General features: G+C 44.2%; 1 protein-coding gene across 1 annotated transcript in view; it reads left to right on the top strand.

Annotated features, from left to right (window-relative positions):
- MAP3K1 (mitogen-activated protein kinase kinase kinase 1) overlaps window positions 1-24024 on the top strand; it is a 212254-nt gene that overhangs the window by 5427 nt on the left and 182803 nt on the right. The window contains exon 2 of the mRNA XM_033957630.1: window positions 16361-16511. Coding sequence (XP_033813521.1) covers window positions 16361-16511 — 151 coding nt within the window. The remainder of the gene's footprint in view (window positions 1-16360; window positions 16512-24024) is intronic.

Below are 24024 nucleotides of genomic sequence, written 5' to 3'. Positions count from 1 at the left end.
TACCACAGGCTGGTGAGGTAAATGCTCTGATGTTCATTCAATTCCTAAAAACATCGGAGCCCACAGTAAGAAGCATTTATTGTCAACCCCTGAATCATATTTGGATAGGTCTCAAAGACACATGCGCATTTAAGAAACTTCACAGTTGCAACTGTTCAAAGAAATGATAATGTTTTCTTTAAGGACAAAACTTTACAGAGAAAAACGCAGCTGGTACTAAACACCCAAAGATGTTTCTTCCAAACACATTTCCAAAAAATTATCATCCTTTCATGTAGAGAACAAACAAAGAGGTGCTAAAGTGTTCCACAGTCAGAATGGAAGTCCAAAACAAGAGGCAGAAAACTGTGGAATCCAATGATCTTGAAGTGAAGTTTATTAAAGTGCAATAAAATCAAAGCAATATTCACTTCACTGAGTATCTGACATATAGTAGGAGATGGACCCAACACGGTCCGTGTTTCGGCTAACTATAGCCTTCCTCAGAGGTCCTAAGGGAGTAACATAATTGTGTATGAATGAATGGAAATTAGATAAGAAATGCTATAGTGTGGTGACCACAGAGTAGATAAAAACTCAGTGAAAAGATGTATGTTGAAGATGGAGATGTGCACACGAAGTGATATGACTGAATAAATAGAATGTAGTGCTATAGAGTGGTGACTGATAGTGAGAGGACATATAGTTGAACACACAGCCCTCGAGAATACTAAGTGGAATACAGGAGATGAGACCTGAAAAAGTGAAGCTGGAAAACAGAAATCAATGCATGTGACCCAAACATGGATATGACCTGGGTGTAGAGACATGAATGAATGAAGATGACCCATTACATACCGGGTCAGTATACACGCGATGGAATGTGGAGGTGGATTCAAATGAAAGATAAAATCCTGCAAATAATGAAACCTATAAGCTAGAAAAATATACTCCAATACAAAGCCAAATCCAAATAAAATCAAACAAATATATATAGGCCAAATAAAACATACTGTATATATAACATATCTCATGTCATTAAAAACATACTTGAAGAATAGAGCGCATTATACATTAAGTAAAATAAATAGAGCACATTATACATTTAATAAAATAGATTAAAAACCTATTCCATTTCTGGGAACAACTTGCTAGCGACCAAATAAATTAAAAAAATTGTGAAAAGAGACATTTCTCACCTAATATAAGCTTCCTAACAAAAAACACTGTGGGGTGGTCTAGGTACTACAAAAGTCAATGGAGATGGAACAAAACAGTAGAACCAGGTCCTGCACTCCAGGAGTTAAAATTTCACAATTTATTGGTGTTCAAAACAAATTAATAACCCACTAAAATCAAAATCCAACAGACAGCTCTTTTGTAATCCAAAAACATCAAAATTGTACTGTGTTTGAGGTGAACATACCCTACACCAGGATTTCCCCAATGAATATGCGTGAGATCTATTTGTATGTACTGCTTTCATTGTATGCTAATAGATCGCATGCATATTCATTGGGGAAATCCTGAAAACCCGACTGGATTGCGGCCCTCAAGGAGGGACTTTGACACCGCTGCCCTACACGGTCTGTGTTTCGGCAAAGAATTGCCTTCCTCAGGGGTCGTTAACATAGTGGGCTAGCATTCAGGCAGACGGTAGTGTGCCGGAACAGGCCTACAGGCATCGGATTGTACTACTGTTAGGTGGATCCTCTGGTAGCAAGGTTCGTGTGGGAAAAAATGCAGAGAAGTACAATTTTGATGTTTTTATCTTGCTGGCATCTGTCAGATTTTTATTTTATTGTGTTATTGATTTGTTTTGAACATCAATAAATTGTGACATTTTAACTCCTGGAGTCCAGGACCTACCTGGTTCTACTGTTTTGTCACATAATATAAGGTCATGTAGTTAAACAATAGAGAACATTATACATGTTACTTTACAAAAATGTGAAAATATAAATATATAAAGGAGCTTAGGATAAAGTATATTACATTAGTAATTTCTATTCCGCCATTACCTTGCGGTTCAAGGCAGATTACATCCAAACTAAAACAAAAATTACATTCAAAATTTGAAGGAATAGAATAAGCGATGACATAGAATTTGTAAGGTAATATATGTTGGGTAAAGAGTTACCAAAGGGAAGTGGAGGTCTTTAGGAGATAAGAATAGGGTGAAATTATGGGTTTTAGATAACGTTTGGTAGATAAAGAGTATTAGAGAGATCTAAGGGTAAATAGAGTGTTGGATATTGGGTTGGGATTGGTTGTGCTGGATGGGTTTTATGTGTTTTTTGAATGTATGGATTTAATATTTCTCCTGAAGGCTTTGTAGTCTGTAGTCGAAGATAACGGAGTGGTGATTTGTCTGTCCAGTTTAGCTGCTTTGGAGGCTATTAGATTATCATAAAGTTTTTTTCGTTTGACATCTTTGGATGATGGGTGAGTGAATAGTGAGTGGGATCTTCTGTGTCTGATTGAGGAGGATTGATTTAGTCGGTTATTCCAGTAGGTTGGGCTTTCTCCGTTGAGAGCCTTGTAAAGTAAGCAGTAGAAGACTTCAAAACAGCAACTTGCCTGTCTCTTCACTCCACTGCTGCTATTTTGGTCATTTTGGTCTTATTCCTAAGTCTTGCTTTTATTCCGCCACCCTCACCCCCCTCTTTAATATTTACTGGCTATTAATCAAACAACATATAAGAAATAGCACATAAAAAGACCAATCAGGTGATTTCTTATAAACATATATATGCCTAAAATATTGTGGTTCTAATTACATAAAGACATAAGAAGATATGCCATATATATATATAATGAAAAGAGGAATAGCTACACAGCAGGGATATTTAAGGAAGTTTCAAGGAGGGAAATATAAGAGCTAAAACACTATCCCCCCTCTTCTATGAAACTGCGATAGCATTTTTTAGTGTGGGGATCTGCGCGGAATGGTATGCGCTGCTCCCAATGCTCATAGAGTTCTTATGAAAGCTGCTACTCTTCTGGATGCTACTCTTCTGCTACTCGTCTTTGTGTTCATCTTTATCTTGGCACGGTGTATTTTGGAGCTTCAAACTCTTGTGTGGAATGCCCTTTTTCCATGTTACACTGTATTTTCCATGTTACCATACTGTATTTATTTATTTAAAATTATTTATAACCCACCTATCCACAAATCTAAACGGGGAACATAAATCACATACAAAGTAAGAATAAATAAAACATACAATTACAATACAGCAAGGCAAAAACAGCATAAAAAAGAACCACCATTGCTCAGGCTGTCACAGAGGGACAGTAGTTTCTGTTTTTCATGTCACCCAGGAGGTTCATTTGCTTGCATTTTATTCCACATGCTCAGAGCACAAGGATCAGATCTTAAGCCAGTTGGACATCAAGAGAGTCTTGCTCCACTTTTGGAGATGACTAATGATTATCCCAGGACAAGCCGGCAGCATATTCTCTATCTGTGGGTAATGTCATCCACGGAGCCCCATAGCAGACAGCCTCGCAAGCAGACTTGCTTGAAGAACTTTCAAAGAGTTTGAGTGCCTTCCCGCCGAACGTAGGTCATAGAAACATAGAAAGATGACAGCAGAAAAGGGCTATAGCCCATCAAGTCTGCCCACTCTACTGACCCACCCCATTAAGTCTGAGTACTAATGACCTAGTTCCTTAACTCGACCCTCGTAGGGATCCCACTAGGACGTCCCATTTATTCTTAAAGTCAAGCATGCTGGTGGCCTTGATCACTTGCACTGGATGCTTGTTCCAGTGATCTACAACCCTTTCTGTGAAGAAATACTTCCTTACGTCACTATCAAATTTCCCTCCTCTGAATTTGAGCGGATGCCCCCTTGTGACCGAGGGTCCTTTGAGAAAGAAGATGTCTTCTTTCACCTCGACACGTCCCGTGATGTATTTAAATGTCTCAATCCCTTTCCCTGCATTCCTCCCTTTCCCTGCATTCCTCTAGAGTGTAGAGCTGCAATTTGTTTAGTCTTTCTTCGTACGAGAGACCCTTGAGCCCTGAGATCATCCTAGTGGCCATCCATTGAACCGACTCAACTCTAAGCACGTCTTTACGGTAATGTGGCCTCCAGAATTGCACACAGTATTCCAGATGAGGTCTCACCATGGTTCTGTACAGTGGCATTATGACTTCAGGTTTGCGGCTAACGAAGCTTCTATTGATACATCCCATAAGTTGCCTTGCTTTGGATGAGGCCTTCTCTACTTGTTTGGCGGCCTTCATGTCTGCACTGATGATTACTCCCAAATCTCTTTCTTCTGAAGTCCTAGCTAGTGTTTCTCCATTTAAGGTGTAAGGTTTGCATGGATTTCTGCTGCCGAGATGCATAATCTTACATTTCTTAGCGTTGAAGCCAGCTGCCATGTCGAGGACCAGTTTTCCAACGTAAGCAGATCCTGCGTCAAACTATCCTGCAGATTGCTTTCATTTACTATATTACATAGTAGGCGTCATCAGCGAATAGTGTTACTTTACCCTGAAGCCCTCGGGTCAAGTCCCTTATGAATATGTTAAAAAGGAGTGGACCCAGGACTGAGCCCTGTGGCACTCCGCTGGTCACCTCCGATGTCTCAGAGAGGGTGCCGTTGACCACCACGCTCTGACGTCTTCCACTCAGCCAATCATTGACCCATGCAATTAGTGTCTCACCTAACCCCATCGATTTCATCTTGTTTAATAGTCTACGGTGTGGGACGCTGTCAAAAGCCTTACTGAAATCCAAGTACACTATGTCCAGAGACTCTCCCGAGTCTAGCTTTCCTGTTACCCAATCAAAGAAGCTGATAAGATTGGATTGGCGTGACCTACCCCTAGTGAATCCATGTTGACTAGGATCCCTTAGATTCCCCTCATCCAAAATCGTGTCTAATTTACATTTAAGTAGTGTTTCCATTAGTTTACACACTATTGATGTGAGACTCACTGGTCTGTAATTCGCAGCCTCTGCTCTGCAGCCCTTTTTGTGCAGAGGAACGACGTTAGCTGTTTTCCAGTCCAGGGGGACTCTCCCCATACTTAGGGAGAGATTGAAGAGCATGGCTAACGGTTCCGCCAGGACTTCGCACAGCTCTCTGAGCACTCTTAGGTGCAATTTGTCTGGTCCCATGGCTTTGCTCACCTTGAGTCTTGACAGTTCGCTGTAAACATCAGCTGGTGAGAACTCAAAATTCTGAAATGGGTCTTCCTTGCTTGGCTTTGCTTCCAGCTGTGGCCCATGTCCAGGTGCCTTGCAGGTAAAGACTGAGCAGAAGTAATCATTCAGTAGTTTGGCTTTTTCGGAATCTGTTTCCACATAATTCCCGTCTGCTGTTCTAAGGCGTACTATCCCGTTTGTGTTCTTTTGCCTGTCACTAATATACCTGAAGAAGGATTTGTCCCCTTTCTTAATGTTCTTTGCTAGAGTTTCTTCCACTCGAAGTTTGGCCTCCCTGACTGCTGTTTTGACCGCTGCAGACCTTGTCCTGTATTCAATGTTAGCTTCTTTCTCCCCGGTGCGTTTGTATGAAAGAAATGCTCTTTTCTTGTCCTTGACTAGGTGTGAGACTTCATCAGTGAACCAATGGGGTTTCTTCTTTCTTTGTTGTTTATTTACCGATTTTATGTAGCGGATAGTTGCTTCGTGTAGTGTCATTTTCAGTGTTGATCACATAGCTTCCACATCATCCATTATTTCTTGAACCTGCAGCATCTGGTGGACGAAATCACCCATGCTTGCGAAGTCAGTGCCCTGGAAATTGAGTACCCTCGTTTTTGTTTGTGATCTAGGGAAGCCCTTTCTAAGGTTGAACCATACCATGTTATGGTCACTGGTTGCCAGCGTTTCTCCCACCGAGACCTCCGTGACGCTTTCCCCGTTCGTAAGTACCAGGTCCAGGATGGCCTGGGCCCTAGTGGGCTCTAGTACCATTTGTTTGAGCTGTACTCCCTTCATGGACGTTAATATCCTCCTGCTACCACAAGTTGTTGCTGAGAATGTGTTCCAGTCTACATCAGGCATGTTGAAGTCCCCTAGCAGGACAACGTCCCCCCGTAAGGTGATATTCTCAATGTCTTCAATTAATTCTGTGTCCTTGTCCTCTGATTGTCTTGGAGGTCTGTATACCACACCAAAGTATAGGCATTTCTCTCCGCCTCTGGCCAGGTTGAGCCAGATGGATTCCCCAGTGTACTTGACATCTGTGATCCTAGTTGTCTTGATGTTCTCTTTGATGTAAAGTGCTACCCCTCCTCCCAACTTACCCTCTCTGTCTTGGCGAAGCAGGTTGTATCCTGGTATAGTTATATCCCACCCATGAGAGGCTGTGAACCATGTTTCGGATATTGCTACCACGTCTAGGTCTGCATTTACTATTTCTGTTTCTAGTTCTAGAAATTTATTCCCTAGGCTGTGTGCATTAACATACATAGCTCTCCACTCTTTGTGTCTACTAAACTCCTGTAGAGAGTTACCCATCTGAGTTAGAGTGTCTCCTAGCGAATCGTGCGTCTCCTGTTGAGGTACCTCAGTTCTCAGTTTTCCGCGGAGCCAAGAAGCACCTGTTTCTCAGCTCTGCCGTCTTCGAGTTTTGCCTTCTCGTACCGCGGCTTTCTTTTTCCTTTCTTTGTTTCATTTTAGTAGTCTGTGTGCGGCGCGTATCTTAAAACAAAAAACTTTTCTTTTTTCCGTCGGTTCTCATCTGACGGGACTTGGGCTCAGGCCCTGCTGCCGGCCCTCATTTGGCTGCGGCCGTATTTTTTTCTATGTTCCGGCCTCTTATGAGTTTTAAAAGGTGTAGCCAGTGTAACTGGGCGATTTCTCTCACCGACCCCCCCACCATTGGTGTATTAAGTGCTTAGGACCTGAACATTGTCCTGAGTCCTGCCCGCGCTGTGCTACCCTTCCAAACAGAGCTCTCCAAAGGCATCATGCCCAAATCCTGCAGGTCTTTGGTCCCATGGAGGCGTCTGCAGAAAAGGCCTTGGCCTTGAACCCCGTGGCGGTCTCATCGTCCAAGTCCTCGACCTCAAGCAAGTCGCCCTCGGCCTCATCTGCTGTGCCTCTTAAGGTCTCATCCTCAGGCAAGTCTCTGCTTCCATCCGCAGGTACACTACTTAAGAAGCCTCCAGATGAGTCTCAGGCAGTCCAGGCAACGAGTGCAGTCATGCCAGCCTCTTCGAGACCTCCTCTGAAGCGTGCCTCCAAACATAGGGAACACTCATCTTTGAGGTTGCCCTCTATGGAGTACACTGCTGCACCTTCTAGACCAGAGTCATTAGTCTTGGTGCCTGTCTTCGAGGACATGCTGGAAGCCATATTAACCATGCAGCTTACCTTTGTTTTGGCCAAGCTTGCCCCTGCCTCGACCCTGCTTTCTGCGAGCCAGTCTGAGCATACTGTCGAGGCACAACGAGCAAAACCTCTTTGGTCTCGACCTTTCTCCTCCAGTGACTCCTCGCCTCGTTCTTCCAGGTCCAGGTCTCCCAGCTACTCAACCTGTTCGAGAGGTGGTGGAGAAGCCTCGATCGAGGCCTTAATCGAAGCATTCCTCGTCCTCGAGGCACCTCACTTCGAAGAAAGGTAAAGAGTCTCCTATTCCTCGTCTTTCGAGGCCCATCAAGTCCCCCTCCAAATCCAGGCCTCGAATTCCGAAGCTTTCAATGCCTCGTACTTCTCCATCACGAGGCCCGTCTGGGTCCTGGACTTCTCTGCCAAGACCATCTATGAGGGATCCTCGTTTGCCTGTTTCTACAAGGCACAAGTCGAGGCTTTCAATCCCTCATACTCCTGGGACTTCTCCATCGAGGCATCTCAAATGTAAGCACTCTGACTCCGTCTATATCACACAGCAGAGCTTCTTCTGTCACTCTTATGTTGGATACAGATCTCCCTTCTCAATACTCCAGGGAGGCTTCTCCTTCTTATTCAGCGGCGCCTCAGTCTCGCTCCACTTCTCCTCCTGAGGACTCTTCGGCTTCGAAATCCACATCTTTTTTAAGAATCATCTTTGACATGAGTAAGGCTCTTCAAGTTGATCTTCAGTCTGAGTCTAAGTATACTCCTGAATATTTGACTGAAATGGAATTGCCACATCCGCCAAAGGACACCATAAGACTTCCCATGAATCTTGTTTTGAAGCAAACTTTTCTCAGAAATATTTAGACTCCTTATTCAATTCCGGCTATTCCCTCCAAAATGGAATCTCATTACCATACAGTTCCTTGTAAAGGGTTTGAGAAGCTGCAATTGTCTCACCAATCCTTGGTGGTGGAATCATCTCTTAAAAATTCTAATCCCACCAAGGTTTATGCTGCAGTCCCTCCAGGCAGAGAGGGACACACGATGGAGAAATTTGGACACCGTCTGTATCAAAATTCTATGATGGCAAACAGGATTTCAAATTACAACTTCATGTTCACATTTTACCTGAAGTACTGCATAAAAACCATGCCCTATTTTTTCTCTGATTTGCCTGAGTTTCAACAACTTCAACAGACTGTCTCACAAATATGTCTCTTCATGCTTCAAACCACTTATGATGTGTTTGAGATGCCATCTCGGGTTACTGCTTTTTCTGTGGCAATGTGATGTCTGGCTTGGCTATGCATTGTGGACATGGATCCTAACTTGCAGGATCATCTAGCCAATTTACCATGCCAAGGAAATGAGTTATTTGACTCCATTGAGGCTGCCACCAAGCGTCTCTTAGAGCATGAGCGGTCCTTTGCCTCTTTGATGCGACCTAAATCCACAGAAATCTACTCCGGCTTTCTCCAGGCCTCCGCCTAGGAAACAACCACAGTAGCAGCGTCAACTAAAACCCTAGACTCCTGCTGCAGCTAAGCCTGCACAGTCTTTTTGACAATCTAAATCTAAGCATACCGTCCATCTTCATCCATCAGACTTCTCTCCTCCCTATAGGAGGTCATATCCATGACTTTTACGAACAGTGGGAGCAGATTACATCAGACCTCTGGGTTCTCACCATCATCAGAGAGGGTTACTCGCTTCAATTTCTTCAAATTCCACCAGATCTCCCTCAAAGAGTTTCCTTCCAACGTGTTGCATCTTCCCCTTCTTCTTCAGGAGGCTCAGGCTCTTCTTTGCCTCCGGGCTGTCGAGGAAGCTCCCTTGACCCAACGGGACACGGGCTTTTATTCCCATTATTTTCTGGTCCCAAAGAAGACGGGGAATTTGCGACCTATCCTGGACCTCAGAGCTCTCAACAAATTTCTCATCAAAGAAAAGTTTTGGATGCTCTCTCTTCCAACCCTGTATCCCCTGATGGATCAAGGAGATTGGTTATGCTCCCTAGATCTCAAAGAGGCTTATACTCATATTCCAATTCATCCAGCCTCTCGCAGGTTCCTAAGATTTCGGGTGGGGAATCTTCAGTACCGAGTCCTTCCTTTTGGCCTTGCCTCATCTCCCAGAGTCTTCACAAAATGCCTGGTGGTGGTGGCTGCAGCCCTGTGGACACAGGGTCTTCAAGTCTTTCCATATGTGGATGACTGGCTCACAAAGCTTCGTCTCAACAGGAGGTTATTGTAGCAACCCAACGGACTATAGTGTTTCTCCAAAGTCTTGGGTTCAAAACCAATTTTCCAAAGTCCCAGTTAAGTCCCTCCCAAACTCTACAGTTTTTTGGAGCCATACTGGACACTGTTCAACTAGCATTCCTGCCTCAAACATGTCAAGATGCTTTCATTCACCTTTGTCAGTGAGTGTCTTCCCTCACATCAATCTCGGCAAGACAAATGATGGTTGTTCTCAGTCACATGGCCTCTACAGTTCACGTGACTCCTTTTTCCAGACTTCACCTCAGAATTCCTCAGTGGACCCTGGCATCTCAGTGGCAGCAAGCTTGCGACCCACTCAACACATTACAGTGACTACTTCATTGAGACAGTCTCTCCACTGGTGGATGCTCTCTTCCAATCTTTCCAGAGGTTTGTTCTTTCACACGCCTCCTCATCAGAAGATTCTCATGACAGATTCTTCAACCTACGCTTGGGGAGCTCATCTCGATGGTCTCTGTACTCAATGCGATTGGTCGAGCACGGAGCGTCAGTGTCGCATCAATCTGTTGGAACTCAGAGCGATCTTCAATGCTCTCAAAGCTTTTCAGCATCTTCTTCACGACCAGGTAGTCCTCATTCGGACAGACAACCAAGTCGCCATGTACTATGTCAACAAGCAGGGAGGAATAGGATCTCTCCCTCTTTGTCAAGAAGCTCTGAAACTTTGGAATTGGGCAATCCTTCACAACACCTTCCTGAGAGCTGTCTACATCCAAGAGCAGCAAAACTGTCTAGCGGACAAATTGAGTCATCTTCTACAACCTCACAAATGACACTCAATTCCTCGCCTATACATCACATTTTTGCTTAATGGAGAACCCCTCTGATAGACCTCTTTGCGTCTCTCCACAACAATAAGCTGCCTCAGTTCTTCTCCAGGATATACTTTCCTCACCGCCTCGAGGCAGATGCTTTCCTTCTGGAATGGACGAATCAGTTTCTCTATGCGTTCCCTCTGATTCTCAAGACTCTTGCCAAACTCAATTCGGAGCATGCCTCCATGATTCTGCTAGCTCCTCGGTGGCCCAGACAACCATGGTACTCCCTTCTACTTCAACTCAGCACCAGGGAGCCTCTACTTCAATCAGTATTTCCCTCTCTGCTTACACAGAGTCGAGGGTTTCTACTTCATTCCAACCTCCAGTCTTTACACTCAACAGCTTGGTACCTCTCAACCTAACTGCCACTATATAGTTATCTCAATCTGTACAGGACGTTCCAGAGGCTTCCGGGAAGCCATCTACTAGGCAGTGCTACACCCAGAAATGGACTAGGTTCTCCACTTGGTGTACTATTCATCACAAGGAGCCGCAATCTACCTCTTTGTCTTCGGTTTTGGATTATCTGCTGCACTTATCTCAATCTGGCCTCAAATCCACATCAATTAGAGTCTACCTCAGTGCAATTGCTGCTTTTCATCAGCCTATTGAAGGGAAACCCCTCTCTGCTCATCCTGTGGTTTCCCGATTTATGAAAGGACTTTTCAATGTTAAACCACCTCTCAAACCAACTCCAGTGGTTTGGGATCTCAATGTTGTTCTTATCCAATTGATGAAGCCTCCTTTCGAACCCATAGATTCGGCTCATCTTAAATATCTCACTTGGAAAGTAGTTTTTCTCATTGCTCTCACTTCTGCTAAATGAGTCAGTGAGCTACAAGCTCTACTGGCAGATCCATCTTTCACAGTATTCCCATCATGACAAGGTGGTTCTCCGCACTCATCCTAAATTCTTACCTAAGGTGGTTTCAGAATTTCATCTCAAATCAATCCATTGAAAGCTTCATTCTCATCATGGAGAAACAGCTCTTCGTACTCTGGACTGTAAACGTGCTTTGGCTTTCTACTTGCAACGCACTCAACCTATTGCACTGCTCCTCAACTTTTTATCTCCTTCAATCCCAATAAGTTGGGGCATCCTATTTCCAAGTGAACCATCTCCAACTGGATGGCTGCTTGTATCTCTTTCTGCTATGCTCAGGCTGGTCTCCCTCTGCAGGGTCGAGTCACGGGCGTCTGTAGCTTTCCTCAGATCACCTCTCATTGTTGTCTGGATACTTTCTCCAGACGGGATGGCCATTTTGGCCAGGCAGTTTTACAACATTTATTCTCCTAAATTGCCAGCACTCCCACCATCCCATTCTGGTTAGCTTGGAGGTCACCCACATGTTGAGAACATGCTGCCTGCTTGTCCTGGGATAAAGCACAGTTACTTACCGTAACAGTTATTATTCAGGGACAGCAGGCAGATATTCTCACAACCCACCCACCTCCCCTGGTTGGCTTCTTAGTTAGCTATCTGAACTGAGGTACCTCACAGGAGATGTACGACCTACATTCGGTAGGAAGGCACTCGCGCATGTGCAGTGCAGCAGTCGCGCATGTATGGTGCAGCACTCATAATCTCTTTGAAAGTTCTACAAGCAAGTCTGCTTGCGAGGCTGTCCGCTACGGGGCTTCGAGGATGACGACACGCACATGTTGAAAATATCTGCCTGCTGTCCCTGGATAACAACTACTATGGTAAGTAACTGTGCTTTCTCGGCTATCTGATATCCTCTTTGTCCTCACTGCTCACCTTGGCATAGTCGGCCAGCATCTATGACACTGATCGCCCGATAGATTCGTATGGCCATTTTTGCGGCTTATGTTGTTGGTTTCTCTTCAGACCTACTCCACTAGAAGTGTTGCTGCTTTGTGGGTGGAATCTTGCACATTTTCTCCAGATGAAATTTGCAGGGTGGCAACTTGGTCCTCTCTTCCTACCTTTACCCGTTTTTTTCTGAATGGACATGGCAGCTCACTCTGATGTTGCTTTTGGGACCTCTGTGTTGCAGGCATGCTTTTCTGTCCCTCCCTAGATGCTGCCATTGTTTTTTTTTATATCACCTAGTGCAGTGGTTCCCAATCCTGTCCTGGAGGAACACCAGGCCAATTGGGTTTTCAGGCTAGCCGTAATGAATATGCATGAAGCAAATTTGCATGTCTATCACTTCCATCATATGCAAATCTCTCTCATGCATATTCATTAGGGCTAGCCTGAAAACCCGATTGGCCTGGTGTTCCTCCAGGACAGGGTTGGGAATCACTGACCTAGTGTACTGAATCTGACAGGGATGTAACAAAATAGAAGATTAGGTTTTCAGTTTCAATAATCATCTTTCTCTTAGTCTCTGGAGGATTTGGTACAGTCTGCCCTCTCACTTGTTCTGAATCGCCTTCTTTCTGCCTCACTTATTCTTACAGGCTTCAGGATCTTCCAGCCAGTTGATGATGGATCCTGTGGGAAGTTTTCCACTTCCTTGAGTATGCATTACTGAAAGCTATCTCATGTGGGTGCTCATTGCACACAGCAGGGTTAGCTCTACATTGTTCCTCAATGTTTTTCTGTGTTGCTTTTGTGCCTATTTATTGCTTGTTTCATATTTTGCAGAGAAGACCAGTTCATAAATTGTTTATTTTGTTGGGGAGCTTTCCATGTACCCCCTTCCTTGTCATGGATTTGTTCATGTATGTTGCTTGGCTTGGGACTGAATTGCAGGGAACTCTTAACTCTCTCTTTCTGGTGGTAGAAGCATGTACTTAGAAAAGTGTTTGGATTTCTGTAACTCCCAGATTGCTGGAAGGGATTGAACACCTAGTGTACTGAAGATTATCAAAGGTTAAACCTAATCTTCCATTTCTACATTATCTGCGGGAAACAGCCCTCTATCTCTATTACAGCACATTCAACAAGAAGTGTAACGACTTCCTGGGCGGAGTCTCATAGAAACATAGAAACATGATGGCAGATAAAGGCCAAATGGCCCATTTAGTCTGCCCATCCACAGTAACTTATTATATCTTTCTCAGAGAGATCCCATGTGCTTATTCCAGGCTGTGTCACCTGATGAAATTTGTAGAGCAGATACTTAGGTTACCCTTCATATCTTTACAAAGTTCTACAGAGTGGATGTGATGGCTCAAGAGGATACTGCTGTTGGGTCCTCGGTTCTGCAGGTAGGCTCATCTGTTCCTAGACGTCTGGCACTGCTTTGGTACGAGTATGTCGGCTAAAGTATGGACTCAAGTGTACATGTAACATAATGACAGATTAGGTTAGGTTCTTACCTCGATAATTTGGGTTCTATTAAGATACACAGGAGTCCATACTTCCCTCCCTGTGCTGACTTTTGATTCACCTGATTTATGCCACGGGCATTGCCATCTCGGGACCTACTGTATCTAAGATTAAGCAGAGACATTGTTATAGGAACAGGAGCATGGGTTGGGTTTTTGGTGCTTGGGCCAGTCAGGCCCTAAGGCCCGCCATTTGATGGATGGCGGGCCTGCCGGACGGACGGGCTTGGGACCCATCCGTCCATCCAACTTTTTTTCAGGTACCGGGGGTGTCGAGGGGTCGGCGGGGGGGGGGGTCGCAGGGGTTCGGGGGGGGATGATCGTGGGAGGAGGGTGTGCTGAAGGCAGGAGGGTCTAGGATCCCTCCTGCCCGGATCTAGTTGGGGAGGGGGGTGCGTCGAGGGCAGGAGGGCTTTGGATCCCTCCTGCCTTGATCGAGTCGGGGGGAGGGGTCACTGGGGTGGGAGGGCTTGGGCTCACTCCTGCCCAGATCATTGTCGGGGGTGGGAGGTGCGCCGAGGGCAGGAGGGCCTGGGATCGCTCCTGCCTGGATCAAGTTGGGGGTTCGCTGGGGCAGGAGGGCTTGGGCTCCCTTCTGCCTGGATCATTGTCGGGGGGGGGGGGGTTGCTGGGGCAGGAGGGCTTGGGCTCCCTCCTGCTCGGATCGTTGTAGGGTGGGGGGTGGGGGTCCAGGGGCAGGAGGGCTTGGGCTCCCTTCTGCCCGCATTTTTGTCGGGAGGGGGGGTTGCTGGGGCAGGAGAGTTTGGGCTCCCTCCTGCCCGATCGAGGGGGGGAGAGGGGTGGATCGCCGGCAGGGGAGATGCCCTGCTGCAATGCTCACCCCGAAGTGCCGCAATTCAGGGGGTGGGCGATCGCCATTGCGGTAGGAGAGATGAGCCATCTCCTGCCGTGATAGTTGCAGTAGGCAGGTTGCTGGGGCCGCTGAGCTTTTTCGGCACTTATACCTGTTTTGATTTGGTCTCAGTCAAAATGTATAAGTGCCAACTAGGCAACCTATCTAAACTTTTGTTTATACCTGCTGTACGCCTATGTCTAGGTTGGCCCACCTCTCGCCCTTTCCCCACCTCTAAAAACGCTTCTTTTCGCTCTATGCGTTTAGAGGCAGGGGGAAGGTCTAAGCTGGTTTTAGAAACGAGTTTATGAAGGAAAAGTGGATTCATGGGTACAATTAGAGGGTTACTATACAGTACAGAAGGCTGTAAAGTAATAGAGTAGTAGAGAAATAGATCACTACAGGTCATTGACCTGGGGGGCCACCGCGGGAGCGGACTGCTGGGCGTGATGGACCTATGGTCTGACTCAGCAGAGGCAATGCTTATGTACTTATGTGCTTATATGGTTATGTTTACTTGGACGATCAGGCTTTTTGATTGTCCAAGTACCCATTTAAGCCACTTTTTAGACGTGTTTTTTGTTGTTTTTTTTATTATGAGCCCCATACTCTCCACCCATGACATGCCCCCTCTTCAAAAATATTTCTAAAAAAAATAGGTAATACACGGGTTAGTGTGCGCAAATAGGGAAAATACTGCAAATGGCATTTCTGCAGTAGCCTGTTAGCATGCACTAAGTGCACATTTAGGGCTTAATATCCTTTAGTAGAATGACCTCTGCATTAACATATCAATCTGCTTCATGCAGTTATTTATGTCCTAAATAGTAAATCAGAATATATATATCTCCATACGAGGAGTCTTAATTAATTTATCTGATTTAGGCTTCTTAGGCTTACTGAATTCAGTAGTACCTCCTGTATGCCACTAAATTTTTAGATCATACAGAATATTGGTACTCATAGTCGTCATCGGCCACTACAGTGACTTTTTAAATAGTTTTAAATACTTTAGTATAAATCAATATAAATATAAATACTCATCTTCATCTACGTGGGTGGGGGTAGGCACTCCGACATAGATCTACATTTCGCCCCAAAGGGCTGTATCAAGGAAATCCCCCTGCAAGTATATAATAAATAGCAATCACCTTTAGTATTAGATAAATCTTTAGAAAAAACTTGGAAAAATGCTTAGAACAATACATACTCTCTAGCAATACCTTAAATCCAACGGTTCATGCTCCCCGCATTATAGATTTAATCCAGGAAACATGGCCGTGGCATTCAAGCATTAAATACCCAACCCTTTTTGAAAAACGTGATGATGTCAAACTTAGCGTTAAACACGCCCCACTTCATATTATGCTGGCTGAAAAAAGCCACCCGTGTAGATGAAGATGAGTATTTATATTTATATTGATTTATACTATAGTATTTAAAATATTTAAAACTATTTAAAAAGTCACTGTAGTGGCTGATGATGACTATGAGTACCAATATTCTGTATGATCTAAAAGTTTAGTGGCATACAGGAGGTACTACTGAAGTCAGTAAGCCTAAGAAGCCTAAATCAGATAAATTAATTAAGACTCCTCGTATGGAAATATATATATTCTGATTTTGTAAAGGGGAGTTCTGAAAAATAACTGAGCTGGTTGTCTGACTAAATAGTAAATGTCATTCTTTCTGATCCAGCCACTTGGAATTAATTTTAGGTAATTATAGTGCAGTATTGGACTTGGTACCATATCATAATGCTCTTATTTGTAATAAAAACAATGTGAGTCACATTTTATAATTCTTTCCTTCTTATTGTAGTTGTGATATGGAGAATAAAGAAACCCTTAGGGGGTTACAGAAAATGGATGACCGCCCAGAAGAGCGCATGATTCGGGAGAAACTGAAGGCAACGTGTATGCCCGCCTGGAAGCACGAATGGCTAGAAAGAAGAAGTAGGAGAGGTCCTGTGGTGAGTAGTACTGGGCCATGTGTGTCTTAAATTATAATGTTTGAAGCTGTACATTAATCTCAGACTGAACTCTTGAAGTCTGCCTGCTTCTATTGTGTCTGAATATATCACAAAGCTGATGTCTTAGGAGTATTTATAGTTAGCATTTTGTAATCAAATAAATTGCATGATTAAATATATTTATCCAGAAAGATCAGGGTTTTAAAAATGCTTGACTAGCAAATGAGCAGTAGGTTGTTCTGATCACAGTAACAATGCTTCCCTCTAATGTCAGAATATGGCACTGCACCATTAGCTCTCCTAGCAGTAATGTACTTAATATTCTCACTGTAAAAGAATTTGAATTTATTCAGGGGTCCTTTCACTAAGCTGCAGTAAAAAGTGGCCTTGGGTGCACCCTAAAGTCTTTCATTTGTGCTAAGGTAGAGGTGGTGGAAACAAAGATTGTGTCTGAATTCAAGAAAACGTGGGACAGGCATGTGGGATCTCTTAGGGACAGGAGGAAATAGTGGATGCTGCGGATTGGCAGACTGGATGGGCCATTTGGCCTTTATTTGCCATTATGTTTCTATGGTTACCGTGGCTGTAAAAACCCAGATTTGTTATTTTCATTTTAATGACGGTACACTAAAATCAAGACCACATAAGAGACCTGCTCCTAAGTTTTAAAATTGCCCACAGCACTTTGAGTTAACCATCAATTAACTAAATAATGAAGGTGAACTATCAATTTCTGGGAATAACTTTTAGATTTCTCTTAGCTTTTCACCCGTGTATATCCCACAGACAGCGTGCACCCTAAAGCGCACTGTGGACACTACCCAAAAACATCATATATGTAATCACCATCATTTTTTCTTTTTATAATAATTCAAAAATGCTCTATGCAATGAAAAACTTTTAAAACAATCAATATAAGTGATTCCTGAATGGAAACAATCAATATAAAAAGTTGCAACCCTCAATCAAAAAGTTTCTTTAACTTATCTGTAGATGATCGCAGCTGTCCAAATGATTTTAGGGTGCCTTGACTGAATTACCATATGAGCAATTACTACCACTTATTTTGTAGTGAAAGGGTTCATGTGTTAGCTGTGTGCTAACCAGGTAGCATGCAGTAATGTAGATGATAATAACTGATTGGCACAGGTCCACCAGCTCTCTGCCTCTGACACATTCCCTCAAAAAAAAAAAAAAAAAAAGAATATTTAGTGTGCAGTTAGTACATACACATTGCAAAACTAGTGTTGAATGCTTTGGTACACTGCATTAGGCCATTTTTGCTATGTTAGGCAAAAGGGCCCTTTAGCTGCAAACAACCTTTCTTATACTTGACAGTAAAGAGCTACAAATTGTGAGATACTGTAGTTTATAAAGTTCCCCTTTCCTGAACTTAATAGTCAAATTTAAGTTCAGTTTGCTTTGCATAATTATTGTATTTGCTAGCTTTCTTGAAGTGTGTCCTCTAGTAAAATAAAAATTGATATCCTGTTTTTATAGAATGGGTTGTAACATAAAATACAGATGATAGGAGCAGGGCACATCATAACATAGTAATATAGTAAATAACGGCAGATAAAGGTCTGTACAGCTCATCTAGTTTGCCCAATATGGTAGTATATATTTTTCTGACTTCTCCATTATATCTTTCAATCCCTGAGTCTCTGAGGAAATCAATATGGTAGTATGGCTTGTTTAGAGAGGTGTAATCTGTCCTAATAAAATACAAGATCACCACCACTGGAGTTTGGGTTCATTTTTATGCTTATAGCAAGATACTGGGAAACTGGTAGTTAGCTATAAGCTGTATGACTATGATATTCAGTTTGGTCCCGGTAGAGAATGCAATGCAAGACACAATACACATGGTTAGAAAAATGTTTTGGTGTAATTAAGGAATGGATGGACACTACTCAGGGCTGTGAAGTCAGAGTCGAGGAGTCAGAGACAATTTTGGGTACCTGGAGTCGGAGTCAATAAAAATGTACCTACTCTGACTCCTGATAAATTTAAATTATAATTTTAAAAAAGGAACGATTAAAATGGCTACGGACCCTTATGTGAAGAAAATAAATAAAAACAAGAGAAAAAGGAAACCGATATGGTTCTCCAAACTTGTGGCAGAGAAAATAAATGCGAAAGAGTTGGCGTTCATGAAATGGCAGATGAAATTTAATGTGGAAAAGTGCAAAGTAATGCATTTAGGCAGTAAGAATAAGGAATACGAGTATAGAATGACTGGTGCAACTCTGGGCAAGAGCGAACATGAAAAGGACCTGGGTGTAATGATAGATAGGACCCTGAAACCGTCGGCACAATGTGCGGCAACGGCAAAGAAAGCAAATAGAATGTTAGGTATGATAAAGAAGGGAATCACGAGTAGATTGGAGAGAGTTATAATGCCACTCTATAGGGCAATGGTCAGACCACACTTGGAATACTGCGTCCAACATTGGTCTCCCAACCTAAAGAAGGATATAAAAATGCTGGAAAGGGTGCAGAGACGAGCAACGAAGCTAATAACTGGTATGGAGAACTTGGAATACGAGGAATGACTCAAGAAACTGGGACTGTTCTCCCTTGAGAAGAGGAGACTGCGAGGGGACATGATTGAGACTTTCAAAATACTGAAAGGCATCGACAAAATAGAGCAGGAAAATAAATGATTTACCTTGTCAAGTGTGACATGGACAAGAGAACATGGACTGAAGCTGAGGGGGGACAAGACCAGGACAAATGTCAGGAAGTTCTGCTTCACGCAGTGAGTGGTGGATGCCTAGAATGCTCTCCCAGAGGAGGTTATTATTAAATCCACTGTTCTAGGATTCAAAAGCAAATTAGATGCACATCTCCTTACGAGAGGCATAGAGGGATACGGGTGACTAAAACTACATCAGGTGTGCACATGACTGGGCCTCCGCGAGTGCAGATTGCCGGACTCGATGGACCTTGGGTTCTGATCCGGTGATGGCAGTTCTATAAAAGCCCAAGAAAAAGAGTGCAGGAAGGACTACAGGGTGAAACTGAAAGAAGCCAAGAGATATGTCTGGCGAAAGCGCAGGTGAAAGAACAAATGGCTAAAAATGTAAAAAAGGGAGACAAAAATTTTTTTCATATATATTAGTGAAAGGAGGAAGATGAAAAATCGAATTGCCTAAACTAAAAGATGCTGGAACTGATATGTGGAGAGTGATGAGGAAAAAAGCGATGTGCGAAAACAAATACTTCTGTTTGTGTTCACGGAAGAAAATCCTGGAGAAGGACCGAGATTGTTTGGAAAAGTAACATGAGAAAATGGAGTAGATTCTGCACCGTTCACAGAGGAGAGTGTTTATGAGCAACTTGAAAAACTGAAGATGGACAAAGTGATGGGACCGGAACGGGATCCATCCCAGGATTCTGAGGGAGCTCAGAGAGGTTTTGGGGAGCCTATTAAAGACTTGTTCAACAAATCTCTGAGATGGGAGTGGTTCCTGGGGATTGGAGAGAGCGGATGTGGTCCCTATTCACAAAAGTGATCACAGGGGATGAAGCGGGAAACTACAGGCCGGTGAGCCTCACTTCGTTTGTTGGAAAAATAATGGAATGTTGCTGAAGAAAGGATTGTGTACTTCTTTGAATCTAATGGGTTACAGGATCCGTGGCAAATATTTTTACAAAAGGTAAATCATGTCAAAAGAACATAAGAATGCTCATCTCCAGATCAGACCCTAGGTCCATCAAGTCCGGCGATCCGCACAACGCGGAGGCCTCGCCAGGGTGTACCCTGGCATAGTTTTAGTCCCCATATCACTCTATGGTTCTCATAAGGAGATGTGTGCATCTGTTTACCCTTACCCTATCACTCTATGCCACTCATAAGGAGATGTACATCTAGCTTACCCTTAAATCCTAGAACGATGGATTCCGCAATTACCTCTTCTGGGAGAGCATTCCAGGTGTCCCCCACTCGCTAAGTGAAACAGAACCTCCTGATATTTGTCCTGAACCTGTCCCCCCCCTCAGCTTCAGTCCATGCCCTCTTGTCATGTCACATTGGACATTGTAAATAACATGTTTTTCCTGCTCTATTTTGTCGATTCCTTTCAGTATTTGAAAATCTTGATCAGATCCCCTCGCAGTCTCCTTTCTCAAGGGAGAACAACCCCAGTCCTCTTAAGTCATTCCTCGTAATCCAGGTTCTCCATACCTTTCACTAGCTTTGTTGCTCGTCTCTGCACCCTCTCCAGCAGTTTATTTCCTTCTTTAGTTATGGATACCAATGTTGGATGCAGTATTCCAAGTGTGGTCTTACCATCGCTCTATAAAGCGGCATTATTACTTTCTCCGATCTACTCGTGATTCCCTTCTTTATCATGCCTAGCATTCTGTTTGCGTTCTTCTCCGCCACCGTGCATTGCGCTAACGGTTCAGGGTCCTATCAATTCAGGTTCTTTTCCTGTTAGGTTATTTTCCCAGAGTTGCACCCGACATACTATACTTGTGTTCCTTATTCTTTCTGCTAAGTGCATCACTTTGAATTTTTCACATTAAACTTCATCTGCATATTATCTACCCATTTCTCTCAGTCGACTCAAGTCGCTCTGGAGTTCCTCACTGTCCTGCGATTTGATTGCCCTGCATCTGCAAACTTGATGATCTCACTGGATGTTCCATCCTCTAGGTCATTGATGAAAATATTAAGTAAGATGGGCCCAAGTACCAAGCCCTGGGGTACACCGCTAGTCACATTTTTTGATTGGGTGACCAGAGAGCTGGATCAAGAACATATGCTTTGATACGGTTCCTCATAGGAGGCTGTTGAACAAATTTGAAGGGTTGAAGTTAGGACCCAAAGTGGTGAACTGGGTTAGAAACTGGCTGTCGGACAGACGCCAGAGAGTGGTGGTTAATGGAAGTTGCTCGGAGGAAGGAAAGGTGAGTAGTGGAGTCCCTCAGGGTTCAGTGCTGGAGCTGACCCTGTTCAATATGTTTGTGAGTGACATTGCTGAAGGGTTAGAAGAAAAAGTTTGCCTTTTTGAGGATGATACCAAGATTTGTAACGGAGTAGACACCGAAGAGGGAGTAAAAAATATGAAAAAGGATCTGCAAAAGTTAGAGGAATGGTCTAATGCCTGGCAACTAAAATGTCAATGCAAATAAATGCAGAGTAATGCATTTGGGGATTAATAATCGGAAGGAATCGTATATGCTGGGAGGTGAAAAGCTGATATGCACGGACGGAGAGAGGGGCCTTGGGGTGATAATGTCCGAAGATCTAAAGGCGAAAAAACAGTGTAACAAGGTGGTGGCTGCTGCTGGAAGGATGCTGGGCTGTATAAAGAGAGGTGTGGCCAGTAGAAGGAAAAAGGTGTTGATGCCCCTGTACAGGTCGTTAGCGAGGCCCCACTTGGAGTATTGTGTTCAGTTTTGGAGACCGTATCTGGTGAAGGACGTAAGAAGACTTGAAGTGGTCCAGAGGAGGGTGACGAAAATGATAGGAAGCTTGCGCCAGAAGACGTATGAGGTGAAACTGGAAGCCCTGAATATGTATATCCTAGAGGAAAGGAGGGACAGGAGAAATATGATTCAAATGTTCAAATACCCAGTGGCAGCTGGGTAGAGCTCATCTTACAAGTCACTGCAGAGGAGACCCAGTTCTTCTTTCCTATACTGTTCTCAGAAAAGTAAGGTGACGGAAGGTAAAGGAGAATGGAGGAATTGGGGGCCAAGAGTAACTTGGTGAAAGACCATCCCTTCTCCTTCTCCTACTATCCATCTGCTCCTGCCCAGTACTGTTTTTTAAATCACTCATGGTTAAGAGTTGTCTTGAACCCCCAAGATTAGGTTTGATATTTCCAACAGATAGGAAAAGGAAGAAGAGAAGATGTAAAATAAAGAAAGAGAAATTTGACATTAGTGAGAAAGATGAAGTCCTCAGAGAGAGCAATGATGCTAGATGAGCAAGAAAAAGGTATGACAGATAGAAAAACAATCTGATGGGAAAGGGAAGAATGTGGAAAGAAGGAGGCCATAGATTCCGTGCCTGGAAGGAATTATGAAGGTCCAGAGAAGAGCAACAAGGGTCCAGAGAAGAGCAACAAGGATGATTAAGGGATGGAAAACCTTTCATATGCTGAAAGGTTGGAGCAGCTGGGGCTCTTTACCCTGGAAAAGCGGAGACTTAGAGGGGATATGATAGAGACCTATAAAATCATGAAAGACCTAGAGAGGGTAGAGAAGGACAGATTCTTCAGACTAACCGGGCCGACAAAAACAAGAGGGCATTCAGAAAAATTGAGAGTAGATAGATTCAAAATGAATGCTAGGAAGTTCTTCTTCACTCAGAGGGTTGTGGACATCTGGAATGCGCTCCCAGTGGAGGTGATAGGGCAGAGTACAATTTTGGGCTTCAAAAAAGGGATTGGATGACTTCCTGAAGGAGAAGGGGATTGAAGGGTACAGATAGAGGGTAACTATACAGGTACTAAATGAATAGGGAATAAGAATTTAGGTTAAGGACCACTTATAGGTCACGGACCTGGGGGCCGTCTGCGGGAGCGGACTGCTGGACACGATGGACCCCTGGTCTGACCCGGCAGAGGCAGTGCTTATGTTCTTATGTTAACAAAATATTTTCCAGAGAAAGGAAAATGGTAAAACCAGAGACATAATTTGAGGTTGAGGGGTGGTAGATTCAAGAGCAATGTTAGGAAAATTCTACTTTAAGGAGAGGGTTGTGGATGCCTGGAATGCGCTCCCGAGAGAGGTGGTGGAGAGGAAAACGGTGATGAAGTTCAAAGAAGCGTGGGATGAACACAGAGGATCTAGAATCAGAAAATAATCAATAATAATAAAATGTTAAGCGCGCATGCGCACTCGCGCCGCATGTTCCCTGTTCCGTTGCGACGGCAACGAGTGCGCATGCTGCGCTTATACGTCACAGTCTACTTTTTTACAGCCCAGCTCGCTAAGAGGGAGAGCGTCGCTGGTACCCCTGGGGAGGGGTGGGGGACGCCAGTTCATCTCGGCCGCTCCGTCTCTGCCGTCTCAGCAGCCCCTGAAGCTCCTCAGCAGCCTGTCCCGCTCCCTCGAAAGGGGCCTCCCGATGGCGGCACTTGCTGCTGGGTGGCGCTGCATCCCGCTGTTGTGCACGAGCGATGCGCCGGAGCTGGACCCCGCGAAATGGCAGACAGAGGTGAGGATGGATTGATGGGGAGATGCTGGACTGTTGGGGGGATAGACAGAGGGGAGATTCTGCTTTGGTGGGGGTTGGGGAAAGGAAGGGAGGCCTTCTGCTGCACAAGGGGAGCAGGAAGAGGTGCTAATGACAGGGGGGAAAAAGGAAGGAAAGCCTACTGCTGGACAGGGGGATCAGGAAGAGGTGCTGATGGACAGGGGGGAAAAAGGAAGGGGAGGCCTACTGCTGGACAGGGGGAGTAGGGGGAGCAGGAAGAGTGCTGATGGATAGGGGGCAAAAAAAGGAGGCCTACTGCTGGACAGGGGGAGCAGGAAGAGGTGCTGATGGATTGGG

The sequence above is a fragment of the Geotrypetes seraphini genome, chromosome 1 (assembly GCF_902459505.1).
Source record: "Geotrypetes seraphini chromosome 1, aGeoSer1.1, whole genome shotgun sequence".
NCBI classification, from domain to species: Eukaryota; Metazoa; Chordata; class Amphibia; order Gymnophiona; family Dermophiidae; genus Geotrypetes; species Geotrypetes seraphini.
Note: the sequence above shows the minus strand (reverse complement) of the source record. Positions and strands in the feature narration are given on the sequence as shown.